The 25,529-nt window shown below is 37.8% G+C and overlaps 1 protein-coding gene across 9 annotated transcripts in view; it reads right to left on the bottom strand.

Moving 5' to 3' along the window:
* The window catches only part of SNCA (synuclein alpha), a 126,425-nt gene that overhangs the window by 29,151 nt on the left and 71,745 nt on the right, over positions 1-25,529 (bottom strand). For 3 of the 9 annotated variants that reach the window (XM_070047868.2, XM_070047869.2, XM_051820174.3), the window contains exon 5: positions 22,141-23,030. The exons of the other annotated variants lie outside the window; for them this stretch is intronic. In XM_070047868.2, coding sequence (XP_069903969.1) covers positions 22,998-23,030 — 33 coding nt within the window. In that variant the 3' untranslated portion in view covers positions 22,141-22,997. Of the gene's footprint in view, positions 1-22,140; positions 23,031-25,529 lie in introns of those variants that run through there. 9 annotated transcript variants of the gene reach the window in all.

Below are 25,529 nucleotides of genomic sequence, written 5' to 3'. Positions count from 1 at the left end.
TAGCTTTCTCATTCACTTTTGAGCAATGACTTGGAAGCTGTCAAGACCTACTAGTTATAATCTTTCTATGTACAGAGTTACTTGGAAGTGTTTCATGGACATATCTAACAATTTCTTCTCACAGCATTCCAGGAATATAAAACATGAGCATGCATTAACTCAACAGACACCAAGATGTTTCCCATTGGTAAATGGTAATCATAAAATAAAAACCATGTTTAGCAATGTTCCCTATGAAATGCTCATGTTTATAAACACATGCATATCAGAATTTATGTTCAGATTCAAAATATTGAGCTATTTTTACATTGTGAAAATACATATGCATTTTATATTGAAAACAATCACCATAATCCCACTGTGATTACTTAATCTGTTGTTGTTTTTCTCCTTTTTAAAATTTGTTTATTTACAGCATTTTTTATCATAAATCATGACATAAATGAAACAATGTTAATCCCCTTTTTATAAAACTCAATGTCTTCCCACAAGTCTATGCATGAAACCCAAACCTTAAGAGATCCAAAAGAATATGTATATCCAGCCTCATCTCTTCTCACACTCACTATATTTGAGGTAGTCTGGCCTCTTATGCCATTAAAAACACCAGAATCTCCCATTCTCAAAGTTCTCACAGGTCACTGTGCTCTGCTTTGGATATTTGTGTCCCTCATTCTTTTTTTTTTTTTTTTTTAATTGGATATTTGTGTCCCTCATTCTAATAACTCCATCCCAAAACATTCCTTCTCTCATCACATGGGAGGGAATGGATTCTTCTCCCTATTTTGAACTCAATTTAAATGTGACCATCTTGTATAAACTTTCCATAGGCTGAGTTGTCTGACAATCCAACTGGCTAGTGGGATTTCCTTCCATTACACACTCTCCATACACCTCTATTACAGTTGGAAAAAATAGGGGTGGGAGCAGGGAGCATGCCAGTATGCTGTAGAGGTGCAAGGGATCAGACTGATATTTACAAGAGAGACAGGGAGAGGGATGGGGGTGGGGGGGAGACGAGAGAACCACAGTCACTGCCGATGGTGCTATTTTGATGGAATACTCAGGGCATAAGAAGTAAGATCACTGGAGAGGCCAGCAGTGACATCATTCCCTCTTTAGTCACTCACAGGAAAAAGATTTCAAAAAGGTAAGCCAAGTAGAAAAAAGTGAAAAAGTGAGCAGATTTGTTCGTGAGCACAGGTAAGCACCCTCGGAGATTCCAGTAACTCATGGAAGAATCTGCTAGCAGGCTTTGGTCCTGCAGATGGCATCTGCAATGGGAAGAAATCATGTTGATGCTCAGGCTGTCAGGTCTGAGGATAGTTGGGTTAAGTGAATGACCCCGAGATGGCTGGCAACAGTCAGCGATTATTAGCAGCTGCAGATCCATCTCTACATCAGAACAGGCAACAACATCCAGGAATTATCAATGCCACAAATCAACCTCAGTGTCTTGTCACGCACCCACATAGTGCTCCTCCCTTTCCTCCCAGATACTTAATGGATACAGGCAAGCTGTCACAAAGAAGAGAGGATAAATGTAGCTCCCAAGTTTAGGGTGAATCATTCATCAGCCTTGGTGTGGTCGGGGAATTTCGTCTGATTTCTAACTAGCTTACTTGCAGCACAGCTATAAATCTGATTGTAATTGTCTCCAAGTCCAGTGACTCAATACATTTAAACATTTCACTCGACTCTCACCCATGAAAAATCGTCACTGATTTGACATCACGGCTTTGCTGTTACACAAACGCACGTGATCATGTGATGCTCTCAGCACGACATGTGCCCCCGAATGCGTTTTCTTATAATCTTGATGAATTATCATGAACTTTCTTACATTTTCCCTGGTCCTGTGCTGGTTCAACAGGATGCATCTGAGAGGCAATGGTAGAGTTTGTGGTCAGTGGCTACATTCATTTCTAAATATCCAGAAAATCAGCTTGTATGGGAACTGAACAGAGAATGGGTACCTTTTTTTTTTTTTAATTAATTGACCCATTTGAAACATCACCTCAGTCAATGAAGAAACTAAATATACTCCAAATGTGATAATGAGATTATTTTTATCTGAGATATAACAAATTGTTATTTTAATCATATGGCTTATTTAAAACAAATAGGAAAATATTTCCATCAGGAAACAATTCAAAATAATATTTTTTTTTGCTTTCAAACCTTTATTTAATGAATATAAATTTCCAAAGTACAGCTTATGGATTACAATGGCTTCCCTCCCATAACGTCCCTCCCACCTGCAATCCTCCTCTTTCCCACAAAATAATATTTTATATTTAAATCACATGGCACATGCTGTATAATGAATAGTAAACATGTTTAAAAATTAAAAATTTCTTTGATACTTTGTGGGTATTCCTCCACATACTCATGATTTTCATTTCTCGCAGTATTTTTATTCATTCACAGAAGCAAAATGTCAAGGCTTTGTAAGATTCCATCAAGTGCTAATTTAACACCTAAGTTCCTATTAATTAATTTGAAAAGAGATAATAATGAGATTCAAAGGAAAAGGCATCATCTGTAGACAGTTCCATTTCCAGATTTCAACAAATCTATTAAAATATTTATGGCATTGAGACTGAATCAGATGGGTCTTGTGTACTCTCTTGTGTGGCCATATTGCATAGCAGTGGGGGGCCTAGAATAATGAGATTCTCTCATCCACTTAGACTCTGGCAACTTCAATCTGTCCTTATGATGATAAATTTCAAAAAAGATACACTATTTGTAGACCTGTGCTAAAAATTATGCAGTGGAAGCAAAAGGCTACATATTTGGAAAATAAAAAGGAACAGATAATCAAATATAAAGGCATGAAATTTTGTCATTTGCAGAAAATAGTTGGACTGGAGGACATCCTGTTGAGTAAAATAATCCAGACACAGAGACAAATGTCACATGTTCTCCCTTATATGTGGGAGCTAAAATTTAAAAAAAAAAAAGAAGAAATGCCCACATCAACTTTGATGCAAAAACAGTGTTTTCTCAAACTTTGTTTTAAATCTTTGGCCAAAAAATTGATAGCAATTACATATGACTATCATTTTCATGATTTTGTAACTATTTTAAAGTTTATATGAGTGAACTTGGACATCTTACATTTGATTAGTGCTTATAGCCCTTGCCTTTTTTTTTTTCTTTTTACTTGCTGAACTCTTTATTTAGTAGAGCCATTAAACCTTTGACTACAAGGTAAAAAAAAAAATTAAGATAAAAATATGTTATCTCTAGGACTGGTATTGTGACACAGAGGGTTAAGCTGCCAAATGCAACATTGGCATTCCATATGGATGCCGATTAGGGTCCTGGCTGCTCCACTTCTGAGCCAGCTCCCTGCTAATGCACCTGGGAAAGCAGTGGAAAATGACCCAAGTCCTTGGGTGGGACAATGCACCCACCTCTGAGACCCAGATGGAGTTCCTGGCTCCTGGCTTCAGCCTGGCTCAGCCCTGGCCTTTGTGGCCATTTCAGGAGTTAACCAGCAAATGGAAGATTTTCTCTCACTCTCTCTCTCTTTCTCTCTCACCCCTTTCTCCATAACTCTGCCTTTCAAATAAATAAATCTTTAACAAAAATTTAAATATTCCCTACATGTTTGGTGAGACTTAAGATAAAATATAGCCTTTCAAAAACCCCTAACAAAGAGATATACTCAAGAAGCAAAGATTTTTGTAGAAGCAAGGATTTTTATTGAATTCAGGGAAAGCTGAAAAATGGCCTTTGTTATATATTCCTCAGATTTTTAAAAGTAAATGATAGTGTCTTAAGGAGCTTGCAAAATTGCTAAAATTAAATGTTTGGACATAAATGTGGGATGCACGGTAAGCTATCCTTTCTAAATTCAACATTCTTGAAGAAAAATTAAAATTAATAATTACATTGGTTATTCAATTATAAATTAATCTTATCAGAAAAGTTGACAAAAGCATAATAGATTTTAAAAACTCTAAATAAGTAAGTAGATTTGCAAGGATGCATTCATTTTCAAATGTTTAGCATGTTAGTGTTCACACATTTTCAGCAACTTTTCCCCTTTTGACTTCTTCTATCTTGCCACTCAGCTAATGATCAAGCAAAAAAATTAAGATGAATAATTGGAAAGAATAATTAAATGAATAAGAAACTGATAACTGAAGCGAAGTAATGTGAGATAAGTATTTTATGAATTACTTGAACTTACAAACTGTGTAGGGGTTCTAATAATACATCTAGCAGTTTATCTAACTAATTAATGCTATAATTCTTAAGGACTATTAACTCAAAGTAGTGAATTACACCTACATAAAGGATGCCTTTATATATATATATTTGTTCTTATTTCTAGCCATGTAGTCTTCAAATGTTTTTTAGGCATAATTTACCAAGATGACAAGAAATATAAAATCTGTGTATACAATAGAGAGATCCAGGAAGTTACTCAGTTTGTAATACCAGAAAAAAATTTTTTTTATCATAGGCTAAAGCAATCTGAATTGAACAAATATATTCTTTGTTGGAACTATTGTACTCTCTAGTCCTTAAAAATCCTCACACACATTTACAGTGATGGTAGGGTTCATTATTTCTCTTCATCCCATGGATTCAATGTTGTAGCAGTATCTCTGTGTGAAACATTTTTGATGGATAGGGAAGTTTAAAAAAGAGATGTTTCAAAGATGTGGAAATAGTTTATAGAGATCCATCATTATAAGGAATACAGAATTATAAGCCAACAGAATACATCGTTATAAGTCATATGCAGATGGAAAGCCAAGACACTCTGGCAAAAAGAAAAAAAAATGACGTAAATGAAAGCTCTGTGAGTGAGACTCAGTGGAAAGAACGGGCCATCAAAGAAGGAAATACCTTTCTCTGAAGGGAGGAGAGAACTTCCACTTTGACTATGATCTTGTCTAAATAAGATTGGAGTTGGCAAACTCAAAATGCTTCCATAGCCTTGGCAACTCATGACAAGAGCCTAGGGTGATTACTGATGCCATAAACAAGAGTGTCAATTTGCTAAGTCAACAACAGGAGTCACTGTGCACTTACTCCTCATGTAGGATCTCTGTCCTTAATGTGTTGTACAATGTGAATTAATGCTATAACTAGTACTCAAACAGTAGTTTACACTTTATGTTTCTGTGTGGGTGCAAACTGTTGAAATCTTTACTTAATATATACTAAATTGATCTTCTGTATATAAAGATAATTGAAAATGAATCTTGATGTGAATGGAATGGGAGAGGGAGCGGGAGATGGGAGGGTTACGGGTGGGAGGGAAATTATGGGGGGGGGGAGCCACTGTAATCCATAAGCTGTACTTTGGAAATTTATATTTATTAAATAAAAGTTTAAAAAAAAGAAAAAAATAAGGCATATGCAGAATACAACATATCAGTTAAGAACAATGGCATCTTTAAATAAAAATAGTGTGTGTTTGTCTTTTGAGAGGTTGTCTCACTGTTTGGCATCACCGTTTAAGGTAAGAGCATGAAAATGGTATCTGTGTACCAATGTAGCGTTTGTTAGACTAGGGTATCCATATATTCAAATTGTTGTGAGAAGAATGAAATATTTGAAAACAGGGCATTAAGGGGTTATCATGATAGTTATTCCAAACAACTGAGTTCAAAATCAGTGCATCAATTCTATTATCAAATGTTCTAAAACATGAGGTAAAAATAAATGTTATGTAAATTATATACTGGAAAAAAAAAAACCTTAATTCAGAGAAGCAGTAATTTCCTCATATGTGAACTGTTCTCGGTGTCTTTAAAACCTGTTAGTTCTGCCAATGTGAGTAGCAGATGACGAGCAGGCAGTCTGTGTAACATCATTCATTACACAGTCAGAAATCAAGTCTTCCTTTCGCTTTATAAGCTGTTAGAAAGAAGTGTGTGTGTGAAATGGGAAGCAAAGAGAAATTAGCCTATAAGCCATTATCTGATGCAAAAACAGACATGTATGAAGTCATCTATGTGAAGATGGTTCAATACACTCAAGCATTCACATAAATCTTTAGGGACCCTGATTCTCCCAGTGTAACAGAACACTCATCTCTACTGCCAGCACTCCTATTTGAAAAGATCACATTTGGCAAATGGCGCTGGTGACAGGCTGGTTTTCAACCTGATTAACCTTATTTGAGGACAATGACACAACCTTCAATTAAAACCACTTTTACATTTTGTCTACCTGTGCTCCACCAGGGACAACCTTTGGCTCTTCTTTTAGAATGATCTTTAAAACATGAAAAGCTGATTTGAAAGAGATACCTTGGAAGCCATGGAAAATAATCACTGTTCAATGCTCTTCTACACAGCACTAGCAACACCACATAGCAGAACACAGATTCATCCAGAAAAGGAGCATTATCCTGCCTTCTGAACACACAGTAAGTCAGCACAAGTGAGCAAAATGTGGAACAGGTGATGCCCTAACACACAGTTTAAGATTCTCACTCGGCTCCTTGCTTTCATCTGATCCCTGTAACATCCAGGCTTCCCACAACATACTGGATGAAGCAATGTTGCTGTCACAGGGTTCTTAGGCATACATTATTCATTGTTCTAATTGTGCTCACGTAATCACAGATGAGCAGGCAAATGTATCACCAGCCTACATCAGCACCCCTGCTTAAAATTCCACTGTGTTTTGCTTTTGGGAATTTTTGGGTAATTTACATTGGGAATAACCTCTGGAAATAAATAATGGTTAATTAACTGTGACTCTTTATGAATTCTCATAGTGTCAAAAAATCAAGTCAATAAACCTTTTGTAGAATCCTTATGTTCACAGGACAAAAGAGATCATGTACTTTTTATGAAAGAAAAAAGACAAAGTTTGTACACACTCAGAAGGAGCAGCCTAAATCATTTATGCATCTGTTTCTGGACTTGTGATGGAACTCATTATTTTAAGAAATGCTTTTATTTTAAAAGTATATTCATTTATGATATTGTCCTTCTCTTCTATAAAAGGATATTTTTGTGTAAGTATAATATCATTTACATTATTTGTAATTTCCATTTAATTTACCAGTTAACCCCATTTCATTTATTTGCTAGTAATTTGGCATAATTATACTTATTGTTATTAATTAAAATCATAATCTCCCAGCATTACGAAGGAAATAGAGACATCAAATTCATCCAGGCAGGAAAGACAGTGGTTTGCCAAGAACTAACTACAAGCTTTTAAAATTTGACCTTGGTCTATGCTAGCTACACATTCAGGAGAGCTGTCTAAAGTGAGGAGATGGCACACTAAGGGGTCAAGAGGCTCTGTGGTGGCTCATTCTTCCTCAGGACACTTTACCCACAAGGCCTGCCTTTACTCATAGACTTGTAACAGTAGACAAACACCAGAAACCAGGCGAGGCACAGCCAGTCACTATCCTGAGGTACAGCGGATACGAGTCACGTGAATAGAAACTATGAAGTTTGTATCAGTACAGTGTTGTCTGGAGCCTGGAAGTACGAATGGAAAGTCAACTGGATGTGCACCTATATGCAGTGTGGAGAAAACAGCCAGGTATGAGGGACGCTCCTAAAATGACACCTATTATTTTAGGAACTGGAGAGGGAACAACTATAATTGCATTTCTACTATTCATCCCTAAGAGATCTTCCAAGAAAATGGATGACAGTGAGTGAAAAACAAATTCCATTTCTTGTTCTACCCACAAAGTACATAAAACTTGAAATATTTCCCAGCTAGAAAGTAGTTACATGTTCTGGCATCAGTTTTAATTTCTCCTACAACCATTTCTCCCATAATAAAGTGACAAAGCCATTCATATTTCACACACATGTTACATCTAATTCTTTGTTTTTCATTTAGATAAATATGCCTACACCCTAGATACCATAGGAAATCCCACAGTTCAGAAAATCCCTAATGAGAATGGAAGAAAGCAACCATCATGAAAACTGAAGCACACAGCTCCTATGCAACACTGCTCAGAGTTCATGTAGCAGTTTAATCGTGTAGCAGCTGTTCAATGAACTCTATTGCAACTGGAGTCTCACATTCTAAGTCTGAAATATCTATTTTTAAGAAATGCAGTAATTTCATGTCTTGCAAAAAATAGTGTTCTAATGTTATTTATAATGTTTTAAATGAGATGTTTAAATTAATTTAACCTTTGTCTTACCTCAGACAATTTCTCTTCTGTTTTTACCTGGGTCTTCATTGTAAAGTAATGACAACATGAGGGGAATGTTAATTATTCTGATTCAAGGAGTACACATTTCATTCATGTATTGTGAAGGTTGAATGGGAAATTATATTGTTGAATTTAAAATGGCTTTAACTGAATTATTTAGCGTCAGCACAGTGATATATCTTCATACTAAATTTCATCATTTAGTATTCATCAAGGAAAGGTGGTGTTGGGAAGTTATATTTGGTAGATGTATGTATATAATTTCTAACATTCCCAGATGACATGATTTTTCCTAACACGTAACTTAAAATATAAATGCTACAACATTTAAAGCTATAACACTTTTACTAGTCTTTTAAAGAACTATAGATCAATACTTGTTTTGCATTAAGTCAAAGCGCATTAATATACACAACATAAAAAGATCTGCAAAACATAAATCATATGTACTACTCCTATAAGAAATCCATGGGAGTGAAATTATGATTATAAAACTCAGCAGACCTAAACAAATGAACACATTCTTCAATAAAGTTTATAGATACCAAAGATATTTTATTGTTAAAATCCCACTGTGTAAAATCAAATGAAAAATGACACAATGCTCAAATACGTGTTTAGTATCATACCTGCTGCCTAACTACAAGCTAATTAATTTTATAGCTGTCCTGGAACCAGCATGGTCCCTCTTTTCGCCTTAGATAAAGAATAGTTCTACCACCCTTACCATGCAGAGTTATCTTCAACAAAATAATCCAGTTGGAGAAGGAAGAAAATAAAGCGATAACAAATTTTCACTTGTTTCTAGTCCCAAAAGATATTTGTTCATTGACATCTCATTCTATATAAATGCACATAGAATCTTAACATTCCTCATTGGTCAATTTTATTGATAATAAATTTTCACAAATCACTTTAGGACTATCTTGTATCCAGAGATATTATACAGTTAATTGGCATCAATAAGTATCATTGTGAACCTATGATGAGCTTATATGTATTAGTATAGGCTTGACCGATCATTTACAAATCACATGCTTGTTCTGTAAGGATAAATTTCATCATTCATACTTTAGTAAGTTTCATCTTTATGTTACCTGTTACAAATTTGCAACCCATTTATTTTAAGCTGTGAACTTCACATAACATTTTGAAAAGTCAATTATGAAGGTACTTCAAAAGTTCATGAAAACTGAAATAAACTTCAGTTTATTTTGGTGCAAAGAAGTTTTGAAATCCATGCTCATCAGGAGTCTTCAAAATGTTTATGAAAAGTGGGTATTGTGAAAAAAAACTACAAATGATTTTTTAAAAATTTTAGATAAATTAAACATCTTTTAATTCCATTTTCATAAACATTTAAAGTACCCTTATATAATTTCAATAATTGAAAGATTATTTGAAATGCAATACTACTCGTGGCTACTTCTTTTATGTGGGGATTTTTATAGATTCTTTTTAGGAGTAACAATTATGTGGAAACCAGTAACCGCAATGCCCTAACTTTTAATCACAAATTTCTCATTTCCATTTTTGTACAAAGAGGCCAAAACCACAAACAGCCTTTTCTGTTTTCTCCTTTATCACTTCCCACAAGTGCACTGCTTCTCTCTTCCTAGTAGTGCAGGTATACGCCTTGCTGTCACCTTCTGTTTGTCTGTCACTACCTTCAATCACCAAGGATGTGTTCTTTCCAAGTCATTGTCTAACTTCTATTTTACAGACATATATCTATATAGGAATATGTTAAACATGAAAATAAAGTCAATCCTTTTCCCTTTACATTAGTAGCCATCACCAAATTGCTAAGGGGTGAATACTGTTAAATACTTTCTTTAGACCCTACAAAGAAGTGGTAATTTTTATTCTTAGCTCACATATGAAGAAAATGAAACATATAAACATTAAAGAATCTTGCCCAAGGTCTCACAGCCGCCCAGTAGTCTGTCATGAGTAAAAATAGAGCTTTCAATGACTCTACCATAAGGTCTCTTGTGTTATTACTATAAATCTCTCATTCCATGGTCTTGACATGCAGGTTCTTTACCTTCAAACTTAACTGTCTTGCAACCATGACACTAGGTTGTCACTTGCACTAGAAGTCAATTGCTGGAAAACCAGTATTCAGAATAAGACAAAGACAGGCCATGGAGTACCTGAACAGGTGGAAGAGAGGTTCAGGAAGTGTTTTGTATTGGCTGGGAAATCATGGAAGAGTTGTAGCTGAGGATGTGCAGAATCACATGGTGTAGGGATCAAGAGAGCAGGGGAAAGACGAAAGGTCCTGAACTATGTTGATGTTGGCAATCTTGAGGAGGAGAGAAAGAGTCAAACAGTATTCAGAAAGTGGGATTTCGAGGTCCCTGTGATTGATTGGATGGAGAGATAAGAAGGTGAGATCATTCCCTGGTACATCGCACACACATCATAACTGTGGATGTTGTTACACTGGGAACATGGTCTCTTCCTGTCCCTGCTCCCAATCCTATGCTCATCCTGGGCTGAGCCTTTCCCATGGTTGCTGCTTCTCATGAGCAAAAGCACTCTAGTTTCCTAGTCAGCAAACACATCTGAATTGTAGAAAAGGAAAGAGAGTGATCAGAGGTTCAGGTGGTACCTGGACAGGGGCTCTGTGTGTTTGCCTGAACACAGATGAAATCATAGTCACGGACACACTTGTTTCAAATAATGTTATTTACTATGAAAATCTGGTCATAAATGGGATTTAACTGGTTCCTTATCTTTCCAAATAAAACTTCTCCCTGTATGAGAGCACCTTATGATTGCTTATAAATGCAAGTGAAGAATAATTTTGTTAGCTTCTAAAACCTAAAGGATTCCATAATACACTCATGTACTTATATCAATATTCTATAATTAAAATCTTGTGATTTTCAAGACCATCCTCTAGTTGCAAAAATAAAATAGGTGTCATGAGAGTTTACCTGCACTATTTCAACAGAAAAGTTAATTTTAAAATATATTTTTCTTATAGCTACTAATGAAATCCTTTGGACAGCTTAGCCTTGAAGACTCCAGAGTCCCATAGGCCTTGCTCAGCTAGGTCAAGATCACAGCAAGGGATCAGGTAAGAAGCTAAATTAAACAAATACATTCATAGTAGTATGGATGCAAAACAACACATTGACTATGAAAGAATCAATGACATGCATCCAGTATACAAGGAACCTTCAAACAGTCCACAGAAATGTACATTGTTTTATTTATTTATTTGAAAGGGAAAATAGGAGAGGGAGAGGGAGAGGGAGAGGGAAGGGAGAGAGGGAGAGAGGGAGGGAGAGGGAGAGGGAGAGGGAGAGGGGAGGGAGAGAGGGAGAGAGGGAGGGAGAGGGAGAGGGAGGGGGAGAGGGAGAGGGGAGAGAGGGAGGGGGAGAGAGGGAGGGGGAGAGGGAGGGAGGGAGAGGGAGAGAGGGAGGGGGAGAGGGAGGGAGTGAGAGGGAGAGGGAGAGGGGAGGGGGAGAGGGAGGGAGGGAGAGGGAGAGGGAGAGGGGAGGGGGAGGGGGAGGGAGAGAGGGAGGGGGAGAGGGAGGGAGTGAGAGGGAGAGGGAGAGGGGAGGGGGAGAGGGAGGGAGGGAGAGGGAGAGGGAGAGGGGAGGGGGAGGGGGAGGGAGAGAGGGAGGGGGAGAGAGGGAGGGGGAGAGGGAGGGAGGGAGAGGGAGAGAGGGAGGGGGAGAGAGGGAGGGGGAGAGGGAGGGAGGGAGAGGGAGAGGGAGAGGGGAGGGGGAGAGGGAGGGAGGGAGAGGGAGAGGGAGAGGGGAGGGGGAGGGGGAGGGAGAGAGGGAGGGGGAGAGAGGGAGGGGGAGAGGGGGAGAGGGAGAGAGGGAGGGAGGGAGAGGGAGAGGGAGAGGGAGAGAGAGAGAGAGAGAGAGAATCCCATCCCTTGCTTGACTCTCCAAATTTTCAAAAGCCAGGGCTGGGCGAGGCTGAAGCCAGGGGTCAGGAAATCAACCCAAGTCTCCCATATAAGTCTCAGGGACCCAAGTACTTGAGCCATCAACTGCTACCTCTCAGGGTGCACATAAGCAGCCAGCTTGAATTAGGAAAACCCAGGAACTGCGATATGGGATGTGGGTGTCCTAAGTGACACCTCAACAGCAGCACCAAACACTTGCCCCCATATTATCTGTTTAATTCCATTTTACCACAAGATTTTGAACTTCCCTTGATCATGTCTAGGTATACACACAGAAAATTTATGAAAGAGTACATAGTACTATTACTAGGATGATAGATGTATTTTGTAAAATATAGTTTGCTTTAAATTAAAGTGACTTTGAAAAGAAAACACAAAAAATGTTTTTTTAACTTTATATGTTTATGATGTGTCCAAGAACTGGCACACAGACTGGACACACAGTAGGTTCTTTGTGGATAGGTGTGGAATAATGAATAACACACAGGAGTCAGGGGTGAGAATTTTAGGGAAGTGTAATAAACATGAGCTTCTCAAGCTATATCCAAGTTATTTCTAAGTTTGAAGCATCCTGTTTGCAGGAAGTTTAGGCCTGTGTAATAAAAATCTAGCACAGGATGTTCCTGGACTCAAACATTCAGCTACATTATAAGAATGGAGACTGCTCAGAAGGGACAACTGTTTGTACTTAGTGCAGCATCAGAGGGGGCTTTATGCCTGTGGGTGGAGGGTAACCACCTCTACCAGGAAAGATTTGGAGCCACACCAAAGATGAGGCTTCTTCTTCAGCAAATCCGCTTCATCTCCAGATGAGGGCAAGAAACCCGACACTCAGGGACAAGGAGGTAGATCTGCCCTCTCATTTGAGGATGAAATGGAACTCCTGGGCCTAACAACACATGCCAAGTCTCCAAACAAGCTCTTTTTAACATATATAATTTCTCAATTCTTTCACTTAGGCGCATTGTAGGGACAACTTTGATAATTCTACTATCCATTGCCAAGACGCAATAAAATCCAATATTTATTGAGTATTCACTATGTGCCAAGAAGTTTTCACAACACTACTTGGTTTAGCTTGTTTATTTGAGGCAAATATTTTATTGCCCTCCCTTCGGGAGATGTGGGAGAGGCAACCTGACTCACTTACATGGCACTATTCATTAGTGGGAGAACAGGACTCTAATGCCAGCAATATAACTCAGAGACTATTGTCTCGATGCATTTATTACACACCTCACTGAGGAAACCGACCAAATTAAAAGTATGCCATATCCTATCATTTTCACATGGGCAGAAGAAATCTCAAGAGAAAAACTCAATAATCAACAGGAATCATAAATAGTTGCAGAACATAGTTCTTTTCAAAGCAAGTGAACATTTCATGAACTTTGAAAGACAGATTTGGGTTTCCTTGATGGTGGTGGTTTTCTGCTAAGACTGTTAATGAATGGCTTCTGTTAACTCAAGCACCTCTCACACACTCTGCAGTAGGTGTGTTTACTGTTATTCTGACAGCAGAGGCCTATGCACATCAAATTGCACATCAAAACTATGCATATCAAAAACAATTCCATTTGTTTTATGTCCCACGATTGTGAAGATTCACAAGAAACAGACAAACATGTCCTCACAAATCTATAAATAAATCCTCATCAAATTATGAAATTCAAAGATGTTTGGTGCAAAATAATTTTGGAAATACATGCAGACAAGGAGTCTTCGAAAAATTCAGACAACAGTAGGATGCAAGAATGTGTTTCCTCCACTGGCTTTGAGATCCTGTGGTTAGGGACAGTATTGTAGTCTTCCCTGAATCTCCAATGTTGATGCTTCCGGAGACGCTTGCTGAGATCTAAATGGGAATATGTACAAGGGCATATAAATGACGCTAAGGAAGGAGGAAGTAGTTTCAAGAATTCTCTTGTTGCATGCTTCAGTGCAAAGTGCCAGTCACTGATACATGATTATGTTATGATTTTTCAAATTATGTGAGACCCTTGGTTTTGAAGATATTGAGGGTATTTCTAACTTGAATACAGTGAAATTTTTAGTCTCTTCTATAAAAAGGGCATTATTCAAAATCACAAAATTTTCTGCCTCCTAGAATTTCCGTGAGCCACAAGTGATACACCTGTCAAATTAAGGATATCCCCAGGGGCCGGTGCTGTGGCGCACTGAAGTACCGGCATTCCATATGGATGCCGGTTCGAGTCCTGGCTGCTCTACTCTCAATCCAGCTCTCTGCTGTGCCCTGGGAAAGCAGTGGAAGATGGCCCAAGTCCTTGAGCCCCTGCACCCATGCAGGAGACCTGGAAAAAGCTCCTGGCTCCTGTCTTCGGATCAGTGCAGCTCTGGCCGTTGCAGCCAACTGGGGAGTGAACCATCAGATGGAAGAACTTTCTCTCTCTCTCTCTTTCTCTCTCTCTCTCTCTGCCTCTCCTCTCTGACTTTCAATTAAATAAATAAATAAATCTTTAAAAAAAAAAAAGAATATCCCCAGTCTCAGGGAAATAGACAGCCATGCAGTATACCTCCTGATGAACCAGGTTACCCCTTCTGCTGGTGAGCACAGTCATGGTGTAGACTTCTTACTTAGATTACAGGTGCCCATGTTGCTGAAAATTGTGATGTTCAGTGTGTTCACTGAAGTAGAATTCTTACTGAATATTTCTCTAATAAAACCTGAGGACAGGAATAATAAGTGTGGAGCTATTTAAAGGGATGAGAATTCATTGTAATTCATTGCAGATATCCTGTTTTCAGTTATTATTACCACTATATTATTTATCCTTAGGTGCATACATTTTATTCCAGATGGTTGGAAATGATTAAGAAAGATTTGAAAGTACATAACAAAAATTAATTTTAATACAGAAGAACATTCTTCTACTCTGTGAACAACTAGCACTCTGTTTCTATTTATCTAAAGTTGAAATAAGCAGTTTTTTCATTTCCAGCTCTTCCATAGGATAAGATTAATATCAAAAGCATTTAATACTTTCTAAAAGATCTGAATAGAAAAATACTGATAGTAAAATTAAGAAAGAAGTAAGCTATACAAAAAGCTGGCTACAAGAGTAAACTTAAAAAATTTCTCAGTCTATTGAGAATATATTTCATATATATGTAAAGAAGAAATTGCTTAATAATTTATTTAAATTGGGAATAAAAACATACAGCTATAAATATATTCTGCATCTATAAAATTTATAAAAATCAAAGCTTAGATGTTGTTAATCTTTTTTACTTCGACCCTTCATATGTATAATATTTGTTCCCAGGCACAAAAAGTCCTCTTGAAGACTCATTTTTATAAGGGTGGAGTTACAGAGTTGCCTTGGTAACAGCTACTATCACCAAACTGAGTGTTAACGACAGAACATGTTTAAAATGCAGACACCAAAGTAGGACAGTGTAAGGAAAAGATATTTTAAGTTCCTTTTCCCACATCTATTTAAACTTACAAGGTTTGTACTACTTTCAGAAATGTTCAAGTGTTCAAAAAGGAATCATATAAACACATATAAAAATATAGAATGCTTCCTATTGAAGTAATCACTGTAAAAATTATAAAAAGTAATGAAAAACAGAATGATTTTCTAATCATCGACTAAGAGAGCAAAGAATCTTTACTCTGAGACCAAGGCGAGTCATACAAAATCATGAAGCTGTGTCTTGTTCCCTCTCACTTGTAAAGAGAAGTCTGGAGCCAGATTCAGAGGATTTTTAGCATCAGGTCTAGAATTATTTTGATGGATAAGTCTGGTGCTATGATGCTATGCACAAACAAAATTGGTGTTTGGCTCCAATAACATGCGTGGGACTAGCTACTTCTTCCCTCGGCAACAGGCACCCGGCCAAATAAGTTTTAACCAAATCTTGGATCCCAGTTCTGTATGAGCTACTAAGATGCTATTTCAAATTGATATAAGGAAATGGAGGAAAGTGACAGACTGATACTCGTGAGCCCAGAACTTAAGGCTGCACCCATACAATTCCTGTTTGCTTCCTAGCCACTGGGCGGTTTCTTCCATCTCAAATTCCAGGTTTATAATTTTTTGTTTGTGGTAGTTTTGTTTTTAAACTAGATTTGGTGAGAAGCAGAGACTAAGTATACTAGCAATTTTTACATTTTCATTTTATTTTAAAGGTAAAGAGACAGAGATTTGGCTTCCCATCCACTATTTCATTCCTCAAAAGTCTACAACAGGCAAGGCAGCACCAGGAGCCTGGAACTCAGTCTGAACCTCCCATATGGGCGACTGAGACCCAAGTTCTTGACCCATCACCTAGGTTACCCATTAGTAGGAAACTGTAGGGTGGAACCAGGATTCCAACCCAGGCACTCTGATAAAAGATGCAGTCATTCCAAGTAACATCTTAATTGTTGCAACAAACACCCAGCCCAACATAAATATTTTAAGCAAAACATTAAACTTACAGTGAATCACTTAAAATCAAAACCTAAGACTCTTCATACACTGAGTCTTTGTTATTTACAAATAATGAAAGGAAGTTGGATTTTATTAGTAAAAGGTACAGGACAAATAAATAAAAGGCACTTTTTCCTTTTGCTACACATAATGCTGGCATTAATAACACTACGTAAAATTTTTGTTTCTTTCCTTGGTTTCCAAATAACAATGAAATGAAACATTTTCCTTTAGAGCATAATTATTGCATTTTAATTAAGAGTTACTGTCATTATCATCTATCTTCCTAGCTCATGATGTAAATTTGCAGCTGAATTTCTTTAACCTTTGTTATTTTTTTCTTTTGTTTGGCACATAGAACAATTGTTTCATGTCTTAGCTGCATTTTTAACTTGAGTTGATCTACAATCATTTTTTTTTTTTTTTACAGGCAGAGTGGACAGTGAGAGAGAGAGACAGAGAGAAAGGTCTTCCTTTTGCTGTTGGTTCACCCTCCAATGGCCGCCGCGGCCGGCACACCGCGCTGATCCGATTGCAGGAGCCAGGTACTTATCCTGGTCTCCCATGGAGTGCAGGGCCCAAGTACTTGGGCCATCCTCCACTGCCTTCCTGGGCCACAGCAGAGAGCTGGCCTGGAAGAGGGGCAACCGGGACAGAATCTGGCGCCCCGACCGGGACTAGAACCTGGTGTGCCGGCGCTGCAAGGCGGAGGATTAGCCTAGTGAGCCGCGGCGCCGGCCTACAATCATCTTTAATTTTGTCTCTGCTAAATTTTTTTAAGGTTTGTTTATTTATTTATTTATTTATTTGAAAGTCAGAGTTACATAGAGAAAGGAGACGTGGATTTGTAGAGAGGTAGAGAGGTAGAGAGGTAGAGAGGTAGAGAGGTAGAGAGGTAGAGAGGTAGAGAGGTAGAGAGGTAGAGAGGTAGAGGTAGAGGTAGAGGTAGAGAGAGAGAGATCCTCCAACCAATGTTTTACTCCTCAATTGGCTGCAATGGCCGCAGCTGCACTGATCTGAAGCCGGGAGCCAGGAGCTTCTTCCAGGTCTGCCACGTGGATGCAGGGGTCTACTGCTTTCCCAGGCCATAGCAGAGAGCTGGATTGGAAGTAGAGCAGCTGGGTCTCGAACCAGCACCCATATGGGATGCCGGCGTTTCAGGCCAGGGCGTTAACACACTGCGCCACAGCGCAGGCCCCACAAAATTTTAAATATAATAAGTATGGCCTGGTAAAAGATGTAGCATCTTTTTGCCTTTAACAGTCATACTAAGACTTTTTTATTGAATGAAATATATTTCCCTTGAAATATGTCTTATGATTATAACATAATCAATTTCTGAATCAACGAAAATGGGTAGTAGTGTATAAAACAAAGATCTCTCAGACTTTGTGCAGTATGTTCTTTCTTTTCCTCTACAGCATTAATTTAAAGTTAAAAATTATTATAATGTAACATGTTTCTGCAGGTCATCAAACATATATAATGTTTCAATAAATTTTATTGTGTATAATTAAGACATGCAACATGTTATGAGATACAAACGTAGTAAGCATTATTACAGTGAAATGAATTAACATATCCATCATCTCACATAGCTATATTTTTCCTCTCCCTTGTGGCAAGAGTAGCTACAATTTAATCATTGAGCAAAAATATGATATAGTCTTGATAACTCCAGTCCTCATGTTGCACATGTTTAGACTTGTTTAGACTTGTTTCTCCTACTTACCTGTTTAGTTTGTATCACTTGATTTGCATCTCCACATTTCCTCCTCCCCACATCATCTCTGCTGCTATTATACTCTACCTCTGTAGATTTGACCCTGTTGGATATTTTTTTTAAGATTCCACACAGAAGTGAGATTAAACAGCACTTTTTTCTGTCTCCATACTTTACTAAACATAATGTTCTCTAGATCCATACACGTTGTGGTAAAAGCTAGGATCTCCTGGAGACTATGGTTTCCTCATCCATTCTTCCACAATAATCCCATAAGTTATCTTATATCGACTATGACTGTGAACAATGCTGCAACAGAAGTGCAGCTATCTTTCCAACATGGTCATTTTATTTCCTTTGGTTATATATCTGGAGAAGGGATGGCTGGGTCATGTCATAGTTTTGTTTTTAATTTCTTTAGAAATCCCCATACTGTTTTTCATAAAGATAGCACAAACTTATGTTCCCACCAACAGTGGGCAATGATTCCCTTTCTCCCCATCCTCATCAACACTTCTTATTTTGATTTATTGATAATAGCTAGCTATTTTCATGGGAATGAGGTGAGACCTAATAGTCACTAAGTTTACATTTTCCTGATTATTAGTTATATTGAACACCTTCTCAGATATATATTAAAGTTACAGAGAGAGAGAAGGAGAAAGAGAGAGAGAGAGAGAGAAAGAAAGAGAGAGAAAGAGAGAGAAAGAGAGAGAAAGAAAAAGAGAAAGAGAAAGAAGAAGAAAGAAAGAAAGAGACAGAAAGAGACAGAAAGAGACAGAAAGAGACAGAAAGAAAGAAGAAAGAAGAAAGAAGAAAGAAGAAAGAAGAAAGAAGAAAGAAGAAAGAAGAAAGAAAGAAAGAAAGAAAGAAAGAAAGAAAGAAAGAAAGAAAGAAAGAAAGAAAGAAAGAAAGAAAGAAAGAAAGAAAGAAAGAAAGAAAGAAAGAAAGAAAGAAAGAAAGAAAGAAAGAAAGATAGATCTTCCATCCACTGGTTCACTCCCCCTTGGCCTCAACGGTGAGAGCTGTGTTGCTCCAAAGCCAGCAGCCAGGAGCTTCTTCCAGGTCTCCCACATGAGTGCAGGGGCCCAAGGACTTGAGCCATCTTCCACTGCTTTCCCGGGCCATAACAGAGAACTGGATTATAAATGGAGCAGCTGGGACTTGAACCAGTGCCCATATGGGATACCGGCCTTGCAGGTGGCAGCTTTATCCACTATACCACAGCACTGGCCCCCTCCTCATATATTTGCTGGCCATTTTTATGATACCTTAGGAGAAATGCCTATTCAGGTCCATTACTCATTTTTAAATTGGGTTGTTTATTTCTTGCTATAGAATTTTATGAGGTCTTTATAAATATTTGATATCAAATACAGTTTCCAAATAATTTTTCTCAATCAGTAGGTTGCTTTTTCATTTTGTTGACTGTTTCCTTCGCTGTGCAGAAGCTTTTTAGCTTGATGCAGTCCCAATTATTTTTGCATTTATAGCCTGAACTTTTGGTCTGATATCCAAAAATGGCTCTGCCAAGGCCCAGACCAGTATCAAGAAACTTTTCCCCCTTGTTTTCTTCAAGGAGCTTTGTGATTTTAGGTCTTGCATTTAGGTGTTTTGTTCATTTGGAGTTGATTTCTGTGTATGGTGTAATAAGAGAATTCAACTTCCTTCCTTTGCATGTGGACAGCCAGTTTTTCCAGCATCATTTACTGAATCATGTAGCCTTTCTTTCAGTGAGCCTTGGTTCCCTTGTCAAAAATTAGCCAGCCACATACGTTTGGATTTACACATATTTCTGAGTTCCATCTTCTGTTCCTATGGGCTTCGGGTCTGTTTTTATGGCATGGTATTTCAATTACTCTGGCTGTGTAATATAATTTTAAAACAGGAAGTGTGTTGATTCCAACTTTTCATGAGATGATAAAGGGTATTCATATAATTGGAAGAAGTATATTTAGAAAGTAAATGAATTAAAATAAATAAGTCTAACAACAAAGTTCTTCTTATCTTCCCTAAATTATTTTGTACTATGTTCGCTTAAACTTCTTTTATGATTTAAAAGGCCAATATTTTAGTTTCTTATTGCTGCTGTAACATATTATGAAAAATGTAGTGGCTTAAAACAATAGAAATTACTTTACAGTTCTGGGAGTTAAATGTCCTACACAGTTCTCACTGGACCAACATCAAGGTGTTGGCACGTCTGAGTTTGTTTACAGAGGCTCAAGGAAGATCCACTCCCTTTACTGCTCCAATTTCCTGAGGCTGCCCACATTCCTTAGCATATGCTCGTATTCCTTAGTATATGCCTTATGATTGCACTGACCCCACCTTGATAATCCTGGGTAAACTGCTCATCTCAAGATCAGCTGAATAGCAGCCTTCTTTCTGTCTGCAACCTGAATTCCTTTTTCCATAACACACTACATTTTCAGATTCCAGGGGTTGGGACCTGGATACCTTTGAGGGATGAGTAAGTGGAGGAGCATTATTTTACTTACCACACTAATGCATTATTCTTAAAAGAAAAATAAAACCTGTCTTTAAATAATAATTTTTTAATTATGTCTTCCATTTCACCCTGGGATTTAGTTAGAAATAAAGATTGATAGAATATTAATTATTAAAATGTACCAGAAGCAGAAACAATACTAATCTTTTAATAACACTGATCTAGGGTGGCACTTATGCTTATATTATAATGTGATAGTGGCTTATTACTGTTCTTACTCATTGGTGGGTGATTTGCAGCTGACAATCTTTTGTTAATTGCAGATCTCCCACACAATCATAGAATAGGTCCACTATAATGCAAATACAAAAATTATTTCATCATTTTTCTTCCATAGACTCCACATTTTCACTTGTTATAAGTACAATCATTGGATGACCTACTGTTTGAATTCTTTAACCAATTCTGTTTGTTTTTAATTAGCATATAGTATATTTATATATTATATCTTCATGTGACTGATAGTCCATAAGTGATCAGGGATTTATTTACCCCCGAAAATATGAGTCCCAGGGTTTGAACTAAGACTCACCTTTGGAAACAGAAGTCTGCTTATTTTCCTTTTTTTCCATTGTGCTATAATAAATACATATACAGGAATTGGGTTCTGCTAATTACTTACTTTTTGACTCAAAATTAACATCCAATCCCCAAACTGCCTGTCCACAGCAATCTTCCCATTGCCTATCCATCCCATTGATAGATTCCCTCTGTCAGTAGTGTCTCCATTTATGATGCCAGATGTTCTCATATTAGTAATCAATAAGGTGTTAAAACTAATGAGAAAAAAGTATTACTGTCATCTGCTTACAGAGAAAACAACCAGCAATTACCTCTTACTAAGATAAAATGGCTTTGCTTCAAAATATTTTCAAGATATTTCAAACTGCAGATGATCTTTCCCAGTTTTTGTGCTTTCATCTATCACAGAAAAGGCCAACTTTAGATTGAAGTGGTCAGACTTTTATTAAACCGACCTTTGTATTTGAGAGCTGACTGCTGTTTCAACAACACTTTAGAAAGGACTCCTATTCTGCTTTCATTTAGGGAAGTTTGATTCTCCAAGGCCAGGACTGCATTTACAATGGTATAAATGCAGATTTTTTCTTATATTTGACAGCATTTTCATCTTTGTGATAACTCACACATGCCTCGTAGATTTTATATCCAAAAACATTTTTAAAAAATTGTCAGAGGACTATTTGGATTAACCGTAGATTTCTAAAGTTGGAAAAGGTAAACAGTAAAGTCTAAATTAATGGTAGCATTAATTAGAAAGGCAAACATTTTTCAAGTAATGAAACATGTTTTAGATGTAAATGTCATGTACAAAAATCACATACAACATTGCCAGAAAATAATTGAAACAGGTTTTTTCCCCAATCCAGAATTAGTTTTATTTCATTACAATTTTTTCTAAAACAGTAATCCATCCACCTCTACTCCTCCCTCACAGTTTCACTTTCTATGATTTCAATTCCTTACAATAAATATGGTCTGCAAACATAAAATGGAAAATTCCAGAAAAAAACAATCCATACATTTTTAACTTGCACACCATTCTGAGTGGCATGATGAAATCCCATGTGGTCATGCCCAAGATGTCCACTATCTTGGTGCTGCCTTTCCCGCTGGTCACTGTGTTGACATCATCTGTCCCTGTATCATGGTACTTGTGTTCAGGAGACCCTTATTTTACTTAATAATGGCCTCCAAGTGCAAATTTTCATTACAGTATACTGTTATAATTATTCTAAGTGATGTAATCAATTGTTGCTGTAATCTCCTATTATATGTAAATTAATCTCTATCATAGGTATGTTGTATAGGAAAAAAACATTGCGTAGACAGAATTTGAAACTGACCATGATTTCATGCCTCCACTGGGTACATATAAGAAGGACCACTGTGTTCACATCTGTGTAAATATTTATCTGTTTCATCAAGGAGAAAAGTATGACTGCACAGAATCTTTGAGTAAAAGTGTTCACAGAGCTTATCCACACTTGGAAGAAAGAAATAAGTAGAAGAATAAACAACAATGGATTTTTTCCTTCCCATTACTTTCATATTCAATGTGTTAAATCCTCTGGATTATATATCATAGGTAGCTTCATGCTTTGGTTCAGGATGACATTATTCATAAATCTGCATCATTAGTCATCAAAATGTCTTCCAGTCTTCGGTTTTGCTGTCTCTTAGAGTTCAACGTTGTTGCTCTAAAACAGTGATTCTTCAGGAGTTCTCATCACCTGTGGGATAAGGTTAACTCTGAGGCACAAAAGTGCCCACCTAATTTTCTTACCTAAACTTCTGCCAATCTTTCACATGCATCCTCTTGCTAACTGCCTCTCAGAGGTAGGAAAGGGAACATATCTTTCTTTTCCAAAGTTTAATATGTGTGTTTTCCCCATGTTGTTGAACAAGTGAACCTCTTATCCAGCATGTTTTTGTCCTTCCATGTACAGGAAGAACAGCATATCCAACTAGAAGAAGCATCAGAGCTTCCTCTCCTTTCCAGCCAGAGCTGGATGCACAGTTTCCTATGGCCTCCATTCATTTGGGGTCAACAGCTTGCCTTTTTGCTTCCTGCCTAAGGGCATCTGCAGTGCCCAAAGAAAGAGGAGACCTCTGCAGGACTGAAAGGAGTTAAGATTCTGGTGGTAGCTCTCAATCAATGGGAGACCAGTGTTGATGGACACGTATTTCCTCCTTTTGACCTTCAGGCAGATGATTTGGGGAGACTGTTGGCACAACTCCTGAGTGGGTACACTCAATAATGTACCTTGGATCTTTCTCCTCACCTGCCAGTCCCCTCCCCTTTTCCTGGATTGGTAGCCACATGAACTATTGCTGCTGTACACAGTATTTCAGACTCTGCTTTCAGGGAGTTGTACCCAAGCTAAGGCAAAGACCACTCCTATTTAAACTCATCCTGCTTCTGTGCTCCCAAGATCCCTGAACCTATTTCTTTTACAGAACTTGTCATAGAAATGTCTTTAACCATGAGATTTCCCTGGCTCATCTTTGAATCTCTGGTGATACTACAGTCCCTGAGGAACTAAACTGGTCAGTAAATATTCAGTGATGAAATAAACACTCTCATAGCTCTCATTTGTGGACTTTCAGTGAAGCTGTGACCTTTAGGAAAAAGACTTACAAAAATACATCTCTAAGCTTTATGGCACCTACCACTGAGTGCCAGCTCAAAATGTTTGTGGAATGAAAGAAAATGAAGGAACTCAAGTCATCAAAACATACACATTCTTATATTCTTACATTATTGCAACCAAAGTCAGGAAAAAAGCAGTAGTGCCCAATGTAACTTCTAATAGGTTGTAAAGGAGAGAGGAAAAAACAAGATCGGTTCCGTTCTCAGACTTCACACCTAGAAGGCTTAAGCTGGGGAAAGGAAAAGACTCTGAAAAGGGACTCAAGCAATATCACTTTCTTCCTCCCTTTCTCAGGTGATCAATTTCCTGCAAAGAAATCCCTAGGCTGCTTTGCAATGGACAAGGCACTAGCACTCTGGTCATTCATACTTTTATTTTTTAAGACACAGAAGCATGAATATCTAGTTCTAGATAAGTTTTCTTGTCTTTAAATATTCCAGGAAAATTTGACAATTTAGCACAGATCACACAGAATCCCATGTCCTGTTGACCTTCTAATTGTAGGAGCCCACTTTAACATTTCTTATTCATGGTCTCCTCACTGAATATTCACGGGCCCACCAAGGAGAGGTTTAAGACATGGGTAATAATTCAGTCTCCTTACAACTTCCTTTACAGTCTTGAAAATAAATTTTATATTTGTAGGATTACACATAAAATATAATAAAACCTTTTACTCTAGGATGAAATCCATGCATAGTCTTACAACTATATTAGAAGTAGCCTTAAGCTAATAGAGTTCACTGAAAAATAAATTTAGGTTCTAATGCAATGGTTAGGGATGCACAGAACTATGCTTTATCAAAGCTTGGAAAAATACAAGTATAGGGGCCGGCGCTGTGGTGCAGTGGGGTAACGCCCTGGCCTGAAGCGCTGGCATCCCATATGGGCGCCGGTTTGAGACGTGGCTGCTCACTTCATCCAGATCTCCACTATGGCCTGGGAAAGCAGAGAAGATGGCCTAAGTCCTTGGGCCCCTGCACCCACATGGGAGACCCGGAAGAAGCTCCTGGCTTCGGATCAGTGTAGCTCCAGCCATTGCGTCCAATTGGGGAGTGAACCAGCGGCTGGAAGACCCCTCTCTCTCTCTCTCTCTCTCTCTCTCTCTGCCTCTCCTCTCTCTGTGTAACTCTTTCAAATAAATAAATAAATCTTTTAAAAAAAGAAAAATACTAGTATAAAAATATGAAATGATATAAATTAGAGCATTGTTAGTAATACCTAGTAGATAAAGTTTAAGTGTTTCAAAAATCACTCACTTATTTTGTTTGAGAAGCAGAAGGAGCGAGGGAGAGAGAAAGAGAAAGAGAGAGAGAGAGAGAGAGAGGTCTTCCATCCACTGGTTCACTCCGCAAATGCCCACAACAGCAACAGGTAGTGTTGGGCCAGGCTGAAACCAGGAGCTGGGAACTCAATATGGATATCCCAGGAGGATGGCCGGGACCCAACTACTCGAGCTATTACTGCCAGTGTGCTCTTTAGCAGGAAGCTGGAATTGGGATCTCCAAGTGACATCTTAACCACTATATCAGATGTCTACCCCAAAGTTTTTATAATCATATCATTTTTAAGTGTTTG

This window comes from Oryctolagus cuniculus, chromosome 8 (assembly GCF_051225735.1).
Source record: "Oryctolagus cuniculus isolate XC-2025 breed Fujian yellow rabbit chromosome 8, ASM5122573v1, whole genome shotgun sequence".
Taxonomy (NCBI): Eukaryota; Metazoa; Chordata; class Mammalia; order Lagomorpha; family Leporidae; genus Oryctolagus; species Oryctolagus cuniculus.
This window is presented reverse-complemented; position numbering and strand designations above follow the sequence as displayed.